The sequence below is a fragment of the Alligator mississippiensis genome, chromosome 5, assembly GCF_030867095.1.
Source record: "Alligator mississippiensis isolate rAllMis1 chromosome 5, rAllMis1, whole genome shotgun sequence".
Lineage (NCBI taxonomy): Eukaryota > Metazoa > Chordata > Crocodylia > Alligatoridae > Alligator > Alligator mississippiensis.
In genome coordinates, this window is record NC_081828.1 from 192,944,238 (window position 1) to 192,958,182 (window position 13,945).

At 46.2% G+C, this 13,945-nt stretch overlaps 1 protein-coding gene across 2 annotated transcripts in view; it reads right to left on the minus strand.

The window, feature by feature from the left end:
• Positions 1-1,614, minus strand: part of KIF5B (kinesin family member 5B) — a 53,349-nt gene extending 51,735 nt beyond the window's left edge. The window contains exon 1 of one of the 2 annotated variants that reach the window (XM_006264745.4): positions 1,283-1,613. In XM_006264745.4, coding sequence (XP_006264807.1) covers positions 1,283-1,408 — 126 coding nt within the window. In that variant the 5' untranslated portion in view covers positions 1,409-1,613. Of the gene's footprint in view, positions 1-1,282 lie in introns of both variants that reach the window. The other variant, XM_059729132.1, reaches the window with a different exon arrangement.
• Between the last annotated feature and the right edge of the window lie 12,331 nt (positions 1,615-13,945).

The window sequence follows — 13,945 nt, forward strand, 5'->3', positions numbered from 1 at the left end:
AGTGAATTTGCTGTACTACACACTACAGAAGATCCTAACTCAACCTAAGTGACAAGGGGAGGAACTGTTTCTTAAAATCCAATTACCTCAGTTTTGCTATTTCAAATATAAGACTTTGACCAATTAGAAATAATTACACATTGGCCTACAAGGTAGTAACAGTAGGCGGCATAGAGGGAACAAAGTATCACCCAGAATTCTAGGAGTAACTTTGCAGTTTTTAATTTCATATGGGACTCATAATGCCCCTGTTACTGAATACTCATATATGAAAGCGTTTGAATTTGCCCCAGTTATGAAAATGAAAGTTTGCTATTTTGGTCACTACCCCAACAATCTCCTGCGATACAGCCCAACTCTGTGGACCAGGCATCGGTGAGGACTAATGCAGCTTGAGGTACAAGCCTGCCAACCGGAAGAGAACAAAAAAAAAAGTCAGCTCAGTTCACAAGCATTTGTTGATTTTTCAGAAGCTTAATCACTATTGACCTAGTTCTACATTACATTAACAACCCATTCATTTTACATTGGATTTAGGCATAAGAGCAGAGCTCTGTTAGGGAGGCATAGAGCATAAGGTTTGTCTCCAAGCTCCATCTACTGTTATTCATTTGTCCTACTTGCACGCCCAGATGCAAGGAGAAAAGCTGTGTTTGGCTTGCACAGATTCAAGATGGAAGCGCACCATAGCTGCAATCTAGACAAATGCTCTCCAAGCAACACCCCTCCCTAGAGAGGTGCCGGCCCCCCCACCCCGCGTTAGCCTCACTCTAGACATTCACTTGAAGGCGAAGGTGCACAGATGAGACACAAACATTAAAAGTTTTCACTTTACCCACAAACACGGGCAGCCAAACCTGAGGAGACAGTTACTGCAAATTAACCCTAGAGCTGAGCTTTCATGCGATAATTCGGGCAGCACCGGCTTCTCTTCCAGCGGCTTTCAAACTTTTTTCATTTGCTGACCCCTAAAAAATGTCGAGTGGAGCAGCCCCTTGGCAGGGTAAGTGCGGGCATTTATATTTGCACACTTCTGATTGAGCGCAGTCATCTTTCGCAGCCCCCTCACACAGTGCGCCCCCTGCGGACGGGCTCAAAGCCGCCGCCCCACCCCGCCCCCGAGGATTTCTACCCCGCTGCATTTGCCGACCCGGGCTGCCGTGCAGGGGGCAGAAGGCGGCGGCGAGCCAGACCCCACCCGGGTTTCTGTCGCCCAACCCCCAAAGTGCCAGAAGCCCTTCCCCGGGCCCGGCCCGGAGCCCCCGGCGCGCCCAGCGCTCACGGCGATGATGACGGTGTCCTCGCTCTGGAACTTGGCGATGTACTTGTCGCCGCGCACCACCTCCGAGTCGTTGAGGGGCCTGAAGCGACACATCACTTTGATGTTGCACTCCGCCGGGTCCGCCATCTTCCCTCAGCCCCGCGCCGCCGCCGCCGGCCGCTCCCGCTGCGCTCAGCCCCGCGCCGCCCGCTCCGGGCTCCGCCAGCCGCCGCCGGCCCCTCCGCGCCGCGCCCAGGCGAGAGAACAAGGGAGGGCACCTCAGGCCGCCGCCGCCTCCCGCGCTCACTTCCTCCCCAATATGGCAGCCATGGCGGCGCCCGCAGCCGGCCAGCCCGGCCCCCCCCCGCGCGCGGGGCGGGCAGGGGTGACGTCACCCTCTGCAGAGAGCACCACGCCCCCTCACTGCCTCGCTGCTGCGCAGGCGCGGCGTGGGCGGGGCGGACAGCGCTGGGTGCCGGCTCAGGTAGGCCACTGCGCAGGCGCACGCTGGGGTGGGCGGGGCCACGGGCCCAGGGTTGCTGCGAGCTAGGGCGCACGTGGGTTGTGGCCCAGGGGAGGGGCTGAGGGACTGTCTTGGGGCGGGCGGTTGAAGGTGTTAGAGGGCTGTTGTAGTGTCTCTGGCAGTGTGTTCTTGGCAGTCATTTTATCTTTGAAAAGAGAAACCCTGGAACAATTTTTAGTAAGTCAAGCTTAAAGGGGTAGGACACCCAGGACCACACAGGTGACTGTATGAAATCACCACTGGAAAACATAGGGAGTTATGTGCATAAGCCCCTTGGTGTGAAACTCAGGCTCCTACGGACACCACACAGGTCTCAGAATAGAGGGGCACTGGCCCATCCCTAGACTAGGTAATATCCCTTCGGTGAGGGGGGAGGCAACCACTTTCTGTACCCCACCCTTGGCCAATTAGCAGTGAGGGGCAGGGCTGCCACAGCCTCAACACTGAGAGGTGGGGCCAGTGGAGCCCTTAGCCAATTAGCAGCAAGGGGGCGGGCCACTACAAAAAGACCACTTCCTGCCTTTCCTGGCTGTGCAGTGCTGTACCTCTTGGCACAGCCAATAGAATTGCAAGGACAGATGATAGACATGTATTTCCATCACATTGAAAAACAGGACCTTTTGCTGTTCATTCCTTATCCATAAATGGACAGGTGACAAAAGGTTTTAAAAAATTGACAGTAAAACAGGACCAATGGCCACCCTAAGGCAGAAAAGAAGCAAGATGCAGAGCATCTGTACCTTTCCCCACCTGCCCAGTGAGTTGGGGAATGGGGCATCAGCTCCTCAGCTCCACATTGCAGTGCTGACAACCATTGGCAACATGTCAGGGGTGCATGCGGGTGCATGTGCACCCCCTGAGATTGGCAGTGCAAGCCCTGAAATTGGCCACTGCCAGCACCCACTGCCACCCCCGCCCGTCCCCCCACATCTGCAGGAGCTTCTGACTCACTGCCGCCACAACCCCACTGCTGCCACTGTCACTGCCGTCTGCGGGAGGTTGCCATGCCTCCCCAGCCTCGGGAGGCACACGATGTTCATACTGACATCTGCAAATGAAGACAGGCTTTGAGTTTAAATGATCAGTGCCATGAAACATTCCTTTGCCTACATGAAAGCTGAAACATTGTACAAAGCATCTTGTGCCAGCAGCTGCTAGGTTCAACTTAAGCTTGCAATAGCGTATCTGTTTAAAAGTCGTCAAAAAGCCTCAACTCCACATATACAATTAGATAGTCTTGAACAATGGCATGGTGGTTTTGGGGGAATGAACGTTTAAGGCACTGTTTAAGTGGTTTTTGGAGATCTGGCACCTTCATAATGACCTCTTTAAAAAGAAAAAATCCTTATTTTCATTCTCATTTAGGAACAATTTTTCCTAATTGTTTTTTTCTGGTACAGATAAGAATAATATGGGATCTATCCACATAAAAGATACCACTGGACTGTCCTCTCTGTCAATACTCATTGTCTAGAAACTGCTGCAGCCCATTGTTCTCATGGTGACAGATGACAGAACAAGGAGCAATGGTCTCAAGTTGCAGCAAAGGAGATTTAGGTTAGATATTAGGAAAAACATTTCCACTAGGAGGGTAATGAAGCACTGGAACAGGTTACCTAAAGATGTGGTGGAATAGCCATCCTTGGAGGTTAAGACCTAGTTAGACAAAGCCTTGGCTGGGATGACCTAGTTGGGGATGGTCTTGCTTTGAGCAGAGGGTTGGACTAGAAACCTCCCGAGGTCCCTTCCAACCCTAATTTTGTCTGATTTCTATGACTGCTTGTAGATCCAATGTCTTCTGGATGTCTGCAAGGAAGTGCTTACAGTTGCTATACTGTGGTGTCAATGGGAATTGGGGGATGAAGAGATCCATCCCCACCTTTACATCCCAATAAATGTTTGTCTACACTAGATTTTTTTAAATTTGAGTTAATCACCCGTATTGCCTAATATTGTCCAGCTCCTCCCCCCCCCCTTTAAATCCTAGTCTAGTGGTTTTCAACGTTTTTTTTTCATTTGCGGACTCCTAAACAGTTTTGAATTTTCACATAATTTTGATTGATCATAGTTATCTTTCACAGACCCCCTAGACATAGTCTATGGACCTGAGGGGTCCATGGACCACAGGTTGAAAACCACCGTCCTAATCAATGGACACCTATTGGGTGTATCTATCCTTAGATCACAGAGAATAGTGATGGCAAAAGGCATATTTCTGAAAATGAAAAAGATATTGACAAATAGTAAAATTTCTATGGGGATGAGGTTAAGAGTTTTGGACTGCTGTGTTATACTAGTCCTCATGTATGCATCAGAATGCTGGACAATATCATCAGGTATGGAAAAGAGAATTGAAGCAAGTAAGATGTGGTTCTTAAAGCACATCTTGAAGGTATATTGGACAAGTCACACTTCAAATTAAGATATTTCGTTAAGAGCAGGCTGCAGGAGGAACCTGCCGATTAACATCAGAAAGAGTTGGAATTATGATGAAAGAGGAACCATGTTATGAGGAAAGAGGAAATTGGAAGTTTGGTCATAACTGGAAAGACTGAAAGAAGGAGAGATCATGGAAGACAGAGGTTGACTTATGTCAAGAGTTTGTCTAAATCAGTGGTCACCAACTGGTCGATCGGGATTGACTGGCGGATCCCAGAGCCTCTTGAAGTTGACCTGGGCTGTGGGGGCTGAGCACGTGTGTGCATGCGCATGCCACATCCCACAAGCCTGGCAATTCAGTCAATAGGGGGGGGAAGGGGCAGTGACCCGGGGGGGCACGTGCAGCAGGCCTCAGAGCACAATGCCCAGCCCACAGCTGCAGCCAGGCTCGCTCAGGGCTGCAAAGGGGTGCGGGGGGAGGGCACGCAGCCTGGGCGGGCATTGGGGGATGCATGTTCCTGGATCTGCATGCAGGGCAGGGCAGAGCAGGCTGTGGCCAGGGCAGTTGCAGCACCGGGCTGTTCCTGGCCAGGCTGCTCCCAGGCTGGGTAGCTGCGGCACAGGGAGGGGGACCCAAGGGTGGGCCATAGTCTCCCTCCAACCCCTGCTCCCAGCATCACCGCCAAGCACAGCGTAGGCCAGGCCCAGCAGGAACAGCCTGGCACAGCCTTTCCCTCCCCTTGCCCCTTCCTCCCCCCAAGGATTTGGGGGCTGGGGGCTGGCAGGCATGGGGAAGGGTGAGCTGCAGCTGTGGGCTGGAAGGCTGCACCAAGCTGTTCCCTTCAGGCCTAGCCCATGCTGCGCTTGACAGCAGTGCTGGGAGCAGGGGTTGGGGTGGGTACGGATTCCATGTGACCCTGCTTCCAGCGCTGCTGCCGCAGCCACCTAGCCTGGGCACAGCCTGGTCAGGAACAGCCCAACGCTGCCACTGCCCTGGCCCCAGCCTGCCTGCCCCATCCCACCCCGCCCCACCCCGCCCCACCTGGCATGCAGATCTGGGGGCATGTCCCCCCCCGCCCTCCTGGGCTGTGTGCCCCCTCTCCCTGCACCCCCCAGGAGCTGTTTGTGGCACCGTCCCCCACCCCGCCCAGCCCTTCCCCACAGACTTACCTGCTGGGCAGGGGGGGAGGAGGGGGGCGGTAGCTCTTCCGTTCCTTTTAATTCCAAAAGTGATCTCCGACCTGTTAAGATTAGAGACCACTGATCTAAATGGATGAATGTATAGACACTGGCAATTCTGTATGCATCAAAGACAAGAGATTTGTGGAAGACCATGGTCCCCAACATCCTGTTTGGATATGATAGAAAGAGAGACAGAGAGAGAGAATCTGTCCTAGGAAAAGTCACCTGTTTACATCATTCTTACCTAACAGTTTTCATTTTTTCAAAGCAATGGCAGGGATGTGGGCTGAATGGCAGATTTTGTCATCCTTCTATTCCAATCTACTGCTCCTGGGGCCAGGGATTAGATAATATATGTAACCTTAACAAATGACCCACCAATGGCTTGTAAAGAAGTTCATAACTTTAAGCTGAAGAACAGTTAAAATGAGTGAAGTTTTAAATGTCACTAAAATACAGTTAAAGTCTTCAGAGTAGTGGCTTTCAGCAGATATAAGCATTTTTCTGTTTAGTTAGTGATATTGGAAGCTTTTTCCACTCCTGTGTGCTGGGTTGAACATCTCAGTTCAGTTTAGCCTACTCACTTTCAGAGATCACCATCCACCAATTAAAATATTTAAGAGTACTGTGAAATTAATAAAAAATGATGGAGTCTGTCCGTAGTAAAGGAAGCATTATCCTTCACCTAAAGGTAGCTGCATTATTTGTTGCTTTTTTGAGGAAAAAGGGAGATAGTGATTCTACATTACATGGGAGGATTATGAGATTTAATGGGAACTGCTCTGCAACACACAGGGACTGCAGGGATCCAGGGAGTGCAGTGATGCAGTTGCACTTCCCTTTGATTCCTGTTTCACCCAACATGTAAAATCAACTACCCAAGAGGTGCAGCAACATTTCTATTTCGGCAATCCTGATGGAGTCAATTGACTTCATGACTCATTATAATCTATCTGATCCCTGCTAATCTCTCTTCATTCCACAAGTGTTAATGACCTTTGCTCCTTTTTAATGGCGTTGATAGTCCATTGATCAAGCTATTTTGCTGTTTGTTAGCTGTTCCTAGTAATATCTCTCTTCTCTTTCACAGCCCTGAAGTCTGTTTTTAGCTCTAGCTAAAAATCTGATCTCAGGTGTGGTAATATTAATTCAGGTGTGGAAATGGCTGACAGTGAAGTATTGGCTGCACTGTTAAGATGCTCAAGGATTCTAGATTTTGTTTTACAAAGCTGAATAGAGATGCACATTTACCTATAATGACTACCAGACTAATAAAACAATTTCTTTTGACTATTTTTGCCTAGTTGGTTGTGTTTTTTAAACTTTATGTATTTAACAGGGAACCCGGGCTCCTGTTACTGTAAGGGCCTAAGAGGGTGAGAGACTCCTGGCCAGGAAGGACAGTAAAGAGAAATACCTTGGGTGGACTGGACCCTAGATTAATGATGCCAGGCAGCTAATGAAGCAATTGGCTGTGCCTGATCACTGGGTGCAGAAGACCCAGTCACATGGCTAGAAGGAGAGGAGGCTTGGGGAGTTAACTGTTAAGCCCAGTCTCTGTCTATGCAAGGAGGTAGCCCTTGCCTGCAGCAGGGAGAGGAGCTCCTGGAAATGAAGGGCCTGCTGGAGATGGACAGATAGACACCTAAGCCACCCAGGGGAACTCAGGGAGAAGAATCCCAGAAAGGTGGGGCCTGCATGCAACATTTACCCCAAGGATGGAAACTTTTGTTTTATGAAGCAGCTGGCAAGAGCTTTGTTCTGTTTGCACTTGAGACTAGAGGACTGGGTTGTGGTTACAGGGGTGGAGGAGACCACAAACGGGGTGCCTGGGTGGCACTCCCCTACTATTTGTGCCAGGAGCTAGCCCTAAACTAGAGGGGGTGGAGACTGGTGTACTGAGACTGAAGCCCACAGGAGGGGCCACGACCAAGGCAGGGCCAAACCTGAGGGCTGAGGTCTTAATCAGTAGACTAAGGTAGAAGGCATGGCCTGAGAGAAAAAGGGGGCCCAGGCTGCAACAGCTGAAGCCCAGACAGGCCCTCAGAAACCTGTGGGAGCATTTTCTTAAAAAGAAGCGCTGTGGGAGGGCAAAAGGCCCCAGGGGGCTAACCTGGCTGAACATGCCCAGCTACCTGTGAGGCGACTACTGGCACCAAGGATCCCTCCCTTAACTACAAACAACAACAAAGTCGTGGCAGGAAAGAGACTGGAGGTGAAGTGGGGCCAGGAAGCAGCTGACAAATGAGATAGGCCCCTGTGGGTTCTACAATGTATAATGTAGCAAATTAGTTGCATTCCTATAAAGTTATTTTTGTTTTTACATTTATCTTAAACTGAATAATATAGTGTTAGGTCCCTACCAGATTAGTAAAGCTTCTCTTTAACTGGAGAAAAGTACATGTTATATGTGATGATGCACTACACCATCTGCACACCCTTTTCAAAATCCAAAGTCTGCCCAGGGCCACACAGCTTTCTCGCCTTTCAAGGCCCCTTTTGCAGCAGAAACTCAGTTGAATGGTATGTATTTATTTATTGAGTGTGTAGGTAGTCACTGTTCCAAAATTACCCTGCTGTGGTCCATGTGGCCACGGATTTATGTTACCATCAGTCTAATTTCAACTAGAGCTGTTTTTCTTACTTTAACACATGAATTGTTTTTTAAAGTCTACTTCTCAGCTGTGAAGCAAGCTTTCAGTCCTCTCAATCAAGGTCATGTTGTAACAAGTCCATTCTTCTGCTTTAGTTTAAACTTTGGAGGAGTGTACTACTTTAATCAGGGCAACAACAGCCTCCCAGCCTGTAAGTGTGCTATGCAGTAATTATTTGGTAGGTTCAAGGTGTGAATGTAGCTCTCTGAAGGGGCACTGCTGTTTAATGCAATCTAAAGTATTGAGAACAGTATATTTACATGAAGTTAAAGTTGTCTTTTCTATAGCCGTGGTTCTCAACACTTTCAGATTTGAGATGCCCTTTGGAAAATGTCAGCTCTTAGTTTTTACTCATTCTTTTACTATAGAAAAAGAACAGTTTTTCTGTTGCGAAGAACTCAGAAAGACCACAAAAAATTGAAATGTTTTTAATATTATAAACCATGTTTGTACACCTAACAGTGCTAACATTGCATAGCCACCCAGAGTATCTCTGGAAAGATCTCAAGGTACCTGAGGGTGCCATGACATCCTGGCTGAGAATTACTGATCTACAGTCATAGTTAAATATTTTAAACATAATATCTGTCAGCCTTAAAAGTGCTAGAAAGCTTATTTCTGTGTGTTGCTAATTTAGGAATTGTTAATTTAGGTCTTAGTTCAATAAGATATGTAATCATGTGCTTAATTTTGGGCCCTTAAAGAGGTCCAAATACAGAAAATCATGATTTTTAGTTAAGGACAATGAGGAAAATTACTTGTAATGATTTAAGATAATTTTCTTTCTTTTTTTCTCTTCATTTCAAGCAAAAATAGACATGGATTTGTCCATGGTTATTTCTCAAATAAGCAATTGTTTCCACTGCAAAACCATCCCTTAGTTTGGATTATTTATGAAACTTGTAATTATCGTTAACCAAAGAGAATATATCGTTAGTTAAATTTGATTAACTAAATCTGTCTAATGTAACAAAAAACTAACTCAGTATAGGAGCAAGGAAGGAACTTTGTAATATTGTAATTGCAAATTGAATTCAAGCTGCAAGAAACTATATGCAGGGATCTATTGTTCAACTTTTAAACCTTTTAAACAGCAGAAACTCCACAAAAGCACAATAAGAATAGGACATTACCAACACTGATTCCTCATGGCAAAAGAGAATTGGCTTAGTATGTCAGCAATAAATAACTGTTTGTTTCTCAGTTAACGGTTCCATGCAAATACATAGTAAGTATTGGCTAACAATATTTTTCATATTGATCAGAGATATTATGAGATGACACAGAGGCTTAACTAGTAATTAAGAATTAGTGTCCATATCTCAATTAGAGAAGCACAGGATCAGTAGACATGAAGAGTGAACATAAGAATGCAAATAATTTTCCAGGTTCTTATTACAGTGCTTTTGACAAGTGTAGAACTCCAACTTCCATATCTCTGTCTATCAAACAACAATTCTTTCATACCAAACTCTGGATGCAAAACCATATTTTTTTCCAGTGAAAAGACTATTAATTTTATAAAGTAAAAAGTTAACAAACATTTAAGATGCCCTGACTTGGGCTGTTAACTGAATTCTCTTTCATCATTTGCTGTGTTTTATTATTAAGAAGTTCATTGCTTTATCAGAAGAAGGTTGACTTTCCCCTATATTTAATAGATTGTATACCTGTTATAAATTTACATTTATATTTTGTCAGGGAAGGTTATTAATTAAATGAAAAATCCCAGTTTATCTCAATCCCAGTATTGGTTCCTTTATTTAATCCACATAGTTCTGACATTCAGGTACTCAATTTGTGAAACCCTTTAATAAGTTTCTTCTTATCAACCATTCTACAGAATGAGTTGTCTACCACATGACCACAATGAAGTAGCATGTTGTGAAGACATTAATGTGTAGTTAGTATAAGATACCAAATAGCCAGGGATGACTGGTGCCTTCTGAGTCTGGAGGGGAACAATTTGTGGGCGGTCCAAAAGCCCCATATCCACTCCTATACTTCTGTGCTGCTGTTTAGTGCCCCCCCCCAACACACCACCAGCCTGTGTGGCAAAAAACTGCCCCATCCTGAGCAGTGCTGAGTCAGGGGCCAATCTTGCGGGGAGGGGGACACATGCCCCCCTCCCCCCCTCCCCCGGCCAGTCGCCTGTGCAAATAGCAATCTTGAAGACTTGTTGGTTAAAGAACCTGTGTTACTTTGGTAAGACTCTAGTATCTTGGCTAGTTTCTAGTTTTGGTACCCCTTAAGCTTCAGAGACTGCGTGCTGCATGCTATGAGGCTGGGTGAGGCTTGCCCCTCTCACTGGCACCACATACAGCTCCAGGGACTTGCACACTCCAGGGACTCCAAGGACCCCTCCCACATACCCTATCCCCCACCATACCCCCAACACACACCCACACCCTCCCACAGCTCCCACACAATTCTACCCCACCCCACATACTGACACCCCACCCCCACCATACCCCCAAACACGCCTATACCCTCCAGTAGCCCCCACACACTCCCAGCCCCCACCAAAGCCACACACACACCCATACCCTCCCACACCCCCCCACCTGAACAACATACCCACACCCCCTTACCCTCCTTACACAGTATACAAGAGTAAGACTGTATTTTGAGCTATTATGCAGTCACCTCTAGATACACACATAAATCAGGATAAAATATATATTTTTAAATAAAATTAAGTGATAGTAGATTTGGGGTGGGGAGGGTTAAGTATATGATTTGGGGTTTTTTTCCACTTTCAAGATGACAACTCCTCCCCCCCAGGAGTACTTCCAGGGCCAGGAGAAGAACTTCTGGTGGCAAAGGTCAGGGGGTTAGAAGCAGGACTTCTGGACCCAAGATGGCAACCAGGGAGTGGGGCACCTGTCAAGGGGCGAGGCTACCCTTGTAGCCCTTGACAGCTCACCAAAACTCATTAAAGGGCCCTCCAACTTATATAATTGCCCACTCCTGGGCTAATCAGTCTATAGTTCTCTGTGTCCTCTTTTTTTTGCAGTTTTTTTAAAGAGGAGAACTACATTGACCCTTTTCCAATCCTCTGATACCTCTCCCATCTCACATAATTTCATTTCTCAGCAACAAACTAGGAGGCAGTGGTGTTGATGCCTACACAGTCAGATGGGTCACTAACTGGCTGGAGGGCCGCATCCAGAGGGTGGTGGCGGACGGGTCTTATTCAACCTGGAGGAATGTGGGCAGTGGGGTTCCCCAGGGCTCGGTCCTCAGGCCCACACTATTCAACATCTTCATCAGTGACTTGGGCGAGGGGGTAGAAAGCAGATGACACTAAGATATGGGGTGAAGTGGGTACGCTAGTAGGAAGGAACAGGCTGCAAGTGGATCTAGACAGGTTACAGGGGTGGGTGGATGAGAATAGGATGGGTTTCAACACTGAGAAGTGCAGGGTAATGCACCTGGGGAGGAAGAACCAGCGGCACACCTACAGTCTGGGGAACTCCCTTCTTGTCAGTGTTGAGACAGAAAAGGATCTTGGAGTCATCATTGATGCTACAATGAATATGGGCCGACAGTGTGGGGACACGGTCAGGAAGGCCAACCATACCTTGTCATGCATCCACAGATGCATCTCAAGCAGGTCCAAGGAGGTGATCCTCCCCCTCTACGCAACACTGGTCAGGCCTCAGCTGGAGTACTGCGTCCAGTTCTGGGCACCGCACTTCAGGAGGGATGTGGCCAATATGGAGAGGATCCAAAGGAGGGCCACCCACATGATCAGGGATCAGCAGGGCAGGGCCTACGAGGAGAGGCTCAGGGACCTGAACCTGTTCAGCCTCTGAAAGAGAAGGCTGAGAGGGGATCTAGTGGCAGTCTACAAACTAGTCAAGGGGGACCAGCAGGCATTGGGAGAGTCCCTGTTCCCCCGAGCACTCCCGGGAGTTACAAGAAACAACGGACACAAGCTAGTGGAGGCTAGCTTCAGGCTAGACATTAGGAAGCGCTATTTCACAGTCAGGGTGGCTAGGATCTGGAACCAACTTCCAAAAGAAGTGGTCCTGGCTCCTACCCTGGGGGTCTTTAAAAGGAGGCTGGACGAACATCTGGCCGGGGTCGTTTGACCCCAGTACTCTTTCCTGCCATGGCAGGGGGGCGGACTAGGTGATCTCTTCAGTTCCCTTCCTACCCTCCCAACTATGAAACTATGAAACTATGAATAACATTGCTAAAGGCTCTGAGATCTCCTCTTCCAGTTCCTTCACTACCCTGGAGTGAAGTTCATCAGAACCTGCTGGCTTGAATTAATTCAGACCCGTCAGTAGCGCTTTGACTGTTTCTTTCATTATCTCATCCTTCAGCTTGCCCCTTTTCCCTATCCAAATAATCCTCATTACATGTCTGGTTGCGGCTTAACTTTTTGTGATGACTGAGGCAAAGTTGCTGTTGAGTAGCTCTTCCTTTTTTGCATCTTCTGTTGATAATTTATTATTATTACTATTATTATTATTATTATTATTATTATTAGAATTTATTGCAGATTGAGGGCAAGTAATTATACCACTTTAAGGGAGAGGGGCTTACTTCTCATGAGAATGTGTCATTGTAATTTAATCTGTTATGATTAGTTCATCTATCCATTCCTATCCTGCAGTAGTGACACTAAACTCTGGGAACTTAACTCTGCTTTGTTCAGGTGTCAGCTCTTCTGGTTAAATTTCTATTTGCTGATTCAGCTGAATTGTGGCTTAGTCTTTTAAGTAGTATAATGATTTCATCTGTCTACAGCCTAATTGTTCTAAAATTTTTAATTTACCTCCCTGGGATTCAAAACTGATATAAATTCATATAATAAATCTAAGTTGTTAAAATAATATTTTATGTGGCTAATAACTTTAATCAAGTAGTGCAATAAAGACCAGTGACTTTGGTAAAACAACAGCTCTGCCTGTTAGTTCACCTGCAGTGTATCTCCCTCTCTGCGATACGTGCAATATTTAGAAATTTTTTTATAGTCGCACCTATCTTAAATATTCTGTCTCTACCTAGCATTATAAGAGAAGCATTTTAAATGAAGGAGATCAGCTACATCTAAGGCTTACAGTGAAACTGTATCTGAATAATTATGTAATTACTCCATGGAAATTGTTTTGTCAAAAATAGTTAAGTCTTGATTTGATCTAAAAAGAATGTTACATATTTGACTCAACCTTTAAACCAGGTGTTTGTGAAATAGCATATCAAAGTTGCTTCCTCTCACCATTTCTTATAAAAAATGCTACTGAAATGGTTGATTCATTAGTTGACAGTGCCAGTAAAAATTCAATATCTCTAATGCTAACACAAGTGCTTTTCTCATTTCAATTTGCAATGTGCTGAAAATACATAGCACATGACTTGCCAGAATTCAAGGTGTATTCCATGTCAAACCTATTTTGAATTTTCAAATCAATATGCAGCAATAGATAAGTGAATAGTCTGCCAGATGGCTTGTGTTTAAATCTTCCTGGATCCTTTGTCCTGTCCAAGCACAGCTCTGTTTCAGACATTTCCAGACTAAGGGTCACTTTATATCAAAGGATCTCAGAAATTATTCTCCTTTCAACCCTTGTACTCTGCACTTTCATGAGAGAAGCATAAATATAAATGATTTTAAAGGCCTATAACTAGGCAAAGCATTATTCAGGTTCCTCCCAATAAAACTTGATGTCAAATCCAATCATCTTTTCAGGTCAGTCTCTTCATACAAATTCTTTATCCAATTCTATTAACATTTTACATCTTCATTGACATAACAGCCCTGGTTAGCACAGAGAACTCTGGCACTTTCCCAGGTTGTTGGGATGAACATACAGATAACTGGGTAAAATGTAATGGTCTGTAATATACAGGAAGTCAAACTAAATGATCTAATGGTCCCTTCAGCCTTAATTACTATAACAGTTCTCATACCAATGAACAATATGATATGGA